Source organism: Panthera pardus, unplaced genomic scaffold, assembly GCF_024362965.1.
Source record: "Panthera pardus isolate Hobbes unplaced genomic scaffold, ASM2436296v1 HiC_scaffold_20, whole genome shotgun sequence".
NCBI lineage: Eukaryota > Metazoa > Chordata > Mammalia > Carnivora > Felidae > Panthera > Panthera pardus.
In genome coordinates, this window is record NW_026526766.1 from 46280282 (window position 1) to 46286992 (window position 6711).

The 6711-nt window shown below is 40.9% G+C and overlaps 1 protein-coding gene across 1 annotated transcript; it reads left to right on the forward strand.

Annotated features, from left to right (window-relative positions):
* The first annotated feature begins 237 nt into the window (after nucleotides 1-237).
* DMRTA1 (DMRT like family A1) lies at nucleotides 238-6104 on the forward strand. Its single transcript, XM_019430690.2, has 2 exons — nucleotides 238-1086; nucleotides 4197-6104. The coding sequence occupies exons 1-2, from the start codon at nucleotides 447-449 to the stop codon at nucleotides 5042-5044; spliced, it is 1488 nt and encodes a 495-aa protein (XP_019286235.2). The 5' UTR covers nucleotides 238-446; the 3' UTR covers nucleotides 5045-6104.
* Nucleotides 6105-6711: the final 607 nt, after the last annotated feature.

Genomic DNA, 6711 nt, shown 5'->3' on the forward strand with positions numbered 1-6711 from the left:
AAAATCTACGCTGAGCAATTGGTGGGGAGGCAAGTGAGAGAAAAGGGCTCCTCTGGGGAACGCACCTTTGCAGCCCTTCGGGACAGTTTCTTGCGTCGCCCACTGTCCCTCCTCCCAGGCAGCTCCCACTCTCCGCCCGGCCCTCCCTCCCAGGGCTTCAGCGCTCGGCCTGGAGACCTGGTGGGCGGGGAAGCGTCTCCCGCCCTGCTTTCTCCCGCGCAGAGGGCGCGCGGAGCACAGGGGCATTAACTTAGCGCCCCGGGACTCTTTAAGAGGCTTACTGGGCATCTGCGCCTCTTAGCGTCCCCAGCCCCCGGCCAGAGTTGCGTCAAACTTTGCCCGTGTGTGGGTGGGAGGCAGCGGGACCGCGGCCGGTCCTGCCGCACCCCGCTGCCGGCAGGGTTAGCTGTGGACGGCGCACTTTGCTCGCCAGGCACTTCTCAAGAATGGAGCAGTCACAGTGTGGCAGCAGAGACCGCAGCGGCAGCGGCCGACCCCACCTGGCCCCGGGGCTGGTGGCGGCCGCCCCTCCGCCCCCGTCTCCGGCGTTGCCAGTGCCCCCGGGGATACCGGTTCCTCCAACTTTCCTGCGGCCGCCCAGCCTCTTTCTGCGGGCAGCCGCAGCCGCCGCGGGAAGCGGGGGCTGCGCGCCGGCTCCCGGACTGGAGAGAGGGGTGGGCGCCGTGGGCTGCGGCTATCCGCGGACACCCAAGTGCGCCCGTTGTCGCAACCACGGCGTCGTGTCGGCACTCAAGGGCCACAAACGCTTCTGTCGCTGGCGGGACTGCGCGTGTGCCAAGTGCACCCTGATAGCCGAGCGCCAGCGCGTCATGGCCGCCCAGGTGGCGCTGCGCCGGCAGCAGGCCCAGGAGGAGAGCGAGGCCCGGGGGCTGCAGAGGTTCCTGTACCCGGGGCCCTGCGGGCCCGGGGGTCGGACACCCGGAGGCGGCAGCCGAACGGAGAATTCCCAGGCCTCGAGCGGCCGTGTGGCGGTGACGACGCTGGGACTGGGTGCCCTGAGACACACTGATCTGGCGACCCCTGCTTTCCAAGTTGTCCAGCCAGATGATATGGAGGAAAACCAAGGTGAGTTGGTCTTTCCATCTACTCTTTGCAAAGAAAAATGGTTGTTTCGGAGAAAAGCGCTTGGAAAGAAGTAGCCATGCCTCCGTGGTGGGCGAGAAAAGTTGTTTAAAAGAAGCATTCATTTAAGTTCTCGGAAACTGCACTGTAATATAAACGTTAATGAGGGTGTTAGAGACGCATCACCTTGGAAGGGCGTTTTGTACTCTTAGCGGATAGGAGAAGATCCTGTAAAAGGGAAGCGTGAGTGATTAGATGAGCAACTCATGCTGGGAATGGAGTTTGCACCCAAGTTGCTCTTAACTTTGCGTGAGTTAGAACTTCAAGCGGGCATGGGGTGAAAGCGTAGTGCTCTATACTCCTTTCAGTTTTAAAACCAGAGTTAATCTTCCAGTTGTGCTGGGAAACGCACTGATTGTTGGGAATACAGTTCCTCATCTCTGGGGCAAAGCTTTGGTGCCAGCTAGAAGTGGAGAAATCTACCAAACCCCTTTTAACCTTCTTCCCTTACCTTAAAAATTTTAATCACCTCCTCCAACTGTTTGTCAGCCTCCAAAAGTGTAGAAATTCTAGCTGTAATATATGAAGTTTCAACTCTTTCCTACAGGAGAGAAATTTAAGTTTCCCACATTTGGGAAACCATTAGGGAGAAGTCCAATATTAGGAATTTCTTTTCCAAGGAGTTTTAATTTTTTCTCTTATTTATTGACTGCAAAACACCTACATCCTCTGCATTAGGTAAAAAAAGATATCTGTATTTTTTTAATTAGAGTTAAATAAAGTTTTCCTGCTGATGTAAATCTCACTGTATTTTAGTTCATTTTCCAGCCCTAACACTAAGCAGTGAAAATGTCATTTCAGTATTTTTGTATATATTCAAGACAGGTTGTGTCATATGAAATTCTGTGATAATGAAGAGTAAATTATTAATTGGAAAACTTCCTTGAATTGTGAATATTGCAGATCTTGGATCGCAGGAGGTACTTTTGAAAAAGACTATCTCTGTATTTAAATATGGCATATTTGATTTTGTGTTCACCTATGCCAGTGTTTTGCCCATATTCTAGTTTATTTCAGTGGACTAAATAGACTATTTCTTATGAAAAATCAAAGAGTGCCAAAAACAAACTCATTAAACACATAGTAACTGCTATAAAAAAAGTAAAAGTTAAAATTCTGTAAACTAAATGAACAATGAAATCTGGCTGCTAAATCTCTGCTAGACATTGATTTATATGTTTTTTGGGGGCGAGAGAGCAAAGTGTTCTGTTTCCTAGGGTCAAGTATTTTATTTTATTCTTTGCCTCAGTTGACCTCCTCTTTTGAAAAGCCATCCCTATAAGCCATTCTAAACTGACTGCCTCATGTTATCCAATATCCATAAACTGCAATATTCTATTTAATTTACTCATTAGACAAAAACCAATGAGTGATTCAGAGGTGAATAAGATTTTCCTACACACAAAAAACTTACACACAAAAGAAGGAAGACTATATATACCCCAAACCTACAATACAAGACAAACTGTACAATGATAAAAGTAAAGAAGTAAAACCAGGTATAGGAGTTGAGAGAACAGAGAGATGATGTAAATGGTATCACATATCTTAAAGATATCTTATTTTCTGGATAGTCTTATGCAATCAGTATTTTATTACATTATTTTGTACTCTGTGAGGGCAGCATACTAACAAAAATTATTTTGTGCATAAATTGCTTGTAGGCATGAAATTTTGACACCTTACATGTTCAGAGGGCATACTTAGTAAGTCATAGACTCTGAGTACCCCACTTGACAGTTTACTCTTTCTAATGGAAATAGAGATCAAGTATAAGATAAGAGGAAATGTAAACCAAATTAAAAGTTGTTTAGTGAATGTATACATTATTATTATTTTCCTGGCATAAGCTATATAAAAGGGCATTAAAATATTACTGTTATTAATATTAATATGTTCAACATGTTGAGGCATAAAATCAGATTTTTGTATAAAAATATTTTTAGAAAACTTACCTTAATGTTGGAAGGGAGTTGTGATTTGAAGCAAATAACTAATATATTGACACTTTGAAGATATGTACAGATTACAATAGTGCAATAGTGCAGTTTATAATTTTCTTTTAGAAACAATTTGACTGGGGGCACCTGGGTGGCTCAGTGGGTCGAGCGTCCGACTTTAGCTCAGGTCATGATCTCACGGTTCGTGAGTTCGAGCCCCGTGTCAGGCTCTGTGCTGATGGCTCAGAGCCTGGAGCCTGCTTCCGATTCTGTGTCTCCCTCTCTCTGCCCCTCCCTCGCTCGCACTTGGTCTCTATCTCTCTCAAAAATAAATAAACTTAAAAAAAATTAGAAACAATTTGACTGTACACTTAAAAAAATATTTCCTAGGGATTGAAAAAGAAAGTCCACATTTCAGAGCATTAAAAACTACCAGGTGTCTATTATCTCTCCTATAAAATGAAATACGTGCACTCTGGTATGATTTCAGATTGGTACAGCAGTGCTCATTATTGGTTTAGATTTGAAGTGAAATGAAGAATTTTGTTGTTTTTCACATTATTCGGGTAACTTAATTGAAACCTGAAATGTGAGCATTAAAAAAATATTGTTGAAATTTAGTATTAGGTATTAAATATTCATTGTCATAGTGAGATTGTTCTTTCCTTTGTTTTCTTATCTAAACAATCATTTTATTTAGTTCTTTTTTGCATAGTGTCATTTTGAAAAAATAGCTCACTGGGATAACAATGAAATTTGGGTAACAATCACCAAGTAGTGCAAATACTGTGAGATATTGATCTTATGCTAATAGTTGGGGTAATAATAGACTTTTATCTTTTGATCCCTAAATTAACTACAGCATTTGAATATATAATTTTGTGACCCTGAAATGACATAATAAATAGCATTTCCCCATTGTTCCAATACCTGCATTTCTGAATGACTTTTTAAACTTCTTGTTCATTAAAATTTCTTGCAGTAAATAAATATTACTAATATGCTGTGAGTAAATGAATTATCTTATCCAGCATTATTTTTGAGTAGGTAGTACTATTTTTGGGGAAATTTCCCTTTGTTTGATTCCTTTTTTTTTTTTTTTCTCTCCCCCAGAACTAAAAGAGAGTAAATATGAATCATGCCAGAGTGGACAAGAAGAGCCAGTCTCCAAATCCCATCAACGTACTCTGGGATCCTCTCCTAAGCCTAATGGTGTCATTGGAAAACAAAACATCAGGCCGTCTATTTCAGAAAACTCAACCAAGGATGATAGCATTCAGCCTCCTCACCCTGGGGAGTTATCAGGAGGGGAAGAGAGTCCCAGGTCCCTGTCATCATCTGATTTGGAATCAGGAAATGAAAGTGAGTGGGCCAAAGACTTCACTGCTACCAGAGCCAGCCTTCCCACACTGTCCTCAAGACCAAGAGACCCTCTTGATATCCTTACCAGGATTTTCCCAAGTTATAGGCGTAGCCGACTAGAAGGCATTCTGCGGTTCTGCAAAGGGGATGTGGTCCAAGCCATTGAACAGGTCCTAAATGGGAAGGAGCACAGACCAGACACCAGGGACCTAGCAAGCTCAGGAGAATTGGCAAATACAGCTTTTCAGAGAGCTTCAAATTTTAGTTTAGGTGGAATTGGTTTTGGAACTCTAGGGAATAAATCAGCTTTCTCTCCTCTTCAGACTACGTCTGCCTCTTATGGAGGTGATTCACATCTCTACAGCTTAAACCCCAGACTAGGTATCAATCCGTTACGGCTGGCATATTCCTCTCCAGGAAGAGGGCTATCTGGTTTTATGTCTCCTTACCTAACTCCGGGGTTGGTACCAGCACTGCCTTTTCGGCCAGCTTTGGATTATGCATTTTCAGGAATGATTAGGGATTCTTCCTACCTTCCTAGCAAAGACTCCATAACTGGTGGCAGATTGTATTCCAGGCCAAATCAGGACAATCTGTAATATTTCTGCCTATTCTCCCTTTCTGGAACATTTCTAGAAGCATGCAACACAACCCTCACATCCACAGCTATTAATGTGTACATTATGTGTGTGAGTGGATGACTAGGCCTTATATTTCTTTTTACAACCAATATGATAGATTTGAGATCTAAAGACTTTTCTTTAGCATTTATTAAGTGAAAGAAGCATTTAAACATTATACGTGCCTTGAATAAAGCCATTTCAGGAAATATTTTTACTTTAATGAATTTTCTCCCTAAAATATCAGTTGTAAGAATTCCTGTTTTAAAACTATACTTGTTTTTATTTTATTGAAAAATGGAGTTTATAGTTGTAAAATGTTTATAAGGGTTAAAGTAACCCAGTATATAAAATGAACTAACAGGAAGAATTGAAAAGTTGAGGTAATTCCAAATAACTATTACTTTGAACTTTTTCTTCCCTTCTGTTCCTTGTACACAGGAGAGAAAAAACTTATTTAAAGTATTTTAAAGAATTTTATTCACATTTAAGTGGTTAGTAATAAGTAAAACTTTTGAGAAATTTAAATTCCTTATTTTTTTCTGTATGTTTTATTTTCATTCATTTGTGCCATTTGTGATAACAAGTGCCATTAATAAAACATTTCTCTTTAAAGCGAACTTTGCAAATCACACAAAGCCTGTGAACTAAATTTTAGGAAATGCGACTGCACCATCTCCTGGCCACTATCACTAATTGCATCTAAGTTCTGGTAAAGTGTAAAAGTTAGAAACAAATGGTTTCCTGATAAGATAAGCTAACCCTGTTTTGAAATGATCATTTTGGATCATGCTACAACTTTCATGTTATAAAGTGAACATCTGCTGTGGGTGAGGATTTTAATCTTTTTTTTTTTTTAAATCTGGAGAAATACTCCTTTCTGTATGTTGGTGACAATATGGCATCCATTCTCAAAGGTAAAAATAGTCTTATTCAGATAATTTAAATAGCTGCTCAGATAAATATTGACTGATGGTAGGTAGATGATTCTTAATGTACTGAGGCGAGATATAAAATTTCCAAAGGGGAAATATTATCATTAAATTTTAGAGGATTCTTTGAGATTTTAATAATACTTTTTGTTCTCCATCTGGAGCATACAAAAGCTATTTATTTTAGTAAGTGGAATGTCCCTGAGAAAACTACTTATAAAACAATTTTATGAAGTTTTCTTTATATGTCATCATTTTTTTTTTTTTTTAAGGACAGTAGCTTCATTGTTGTTGTTAGGAATAAATGAAAACCCAGCTGTGGTAAAGGATAGTTGATGAGTTAGAAATAGGTTAGGGGCACCTGGGTGGCTCAGTCGGTTAAGCGGCCGACTTCGGCTCAGGTCATGATCTCGCAGTCCGTGAGTTCGAGCCCCGCGTCGGGCTCTGGGCTGATGGCTCAGACCCTGGAGCCTGCTTCCGATTCTGTGTCTCCCGCTCTCTCTGACCCTCCCCTGTTCATGCTCTGTCTCTCTCTGTCTCAAAAATAAATAAACGTTAAAAAAAAAAATTTAAAAACATAAAAAAAAAGAAATAGGTTAAACAGTTTGAGTAACACGATTCACTAAAACTTTCTTAGATTATATCAGTGTGTATGTGTATATATATGCATATATATTTTATCAGAAAATATATTAAATGTGTAGTATCTCATCT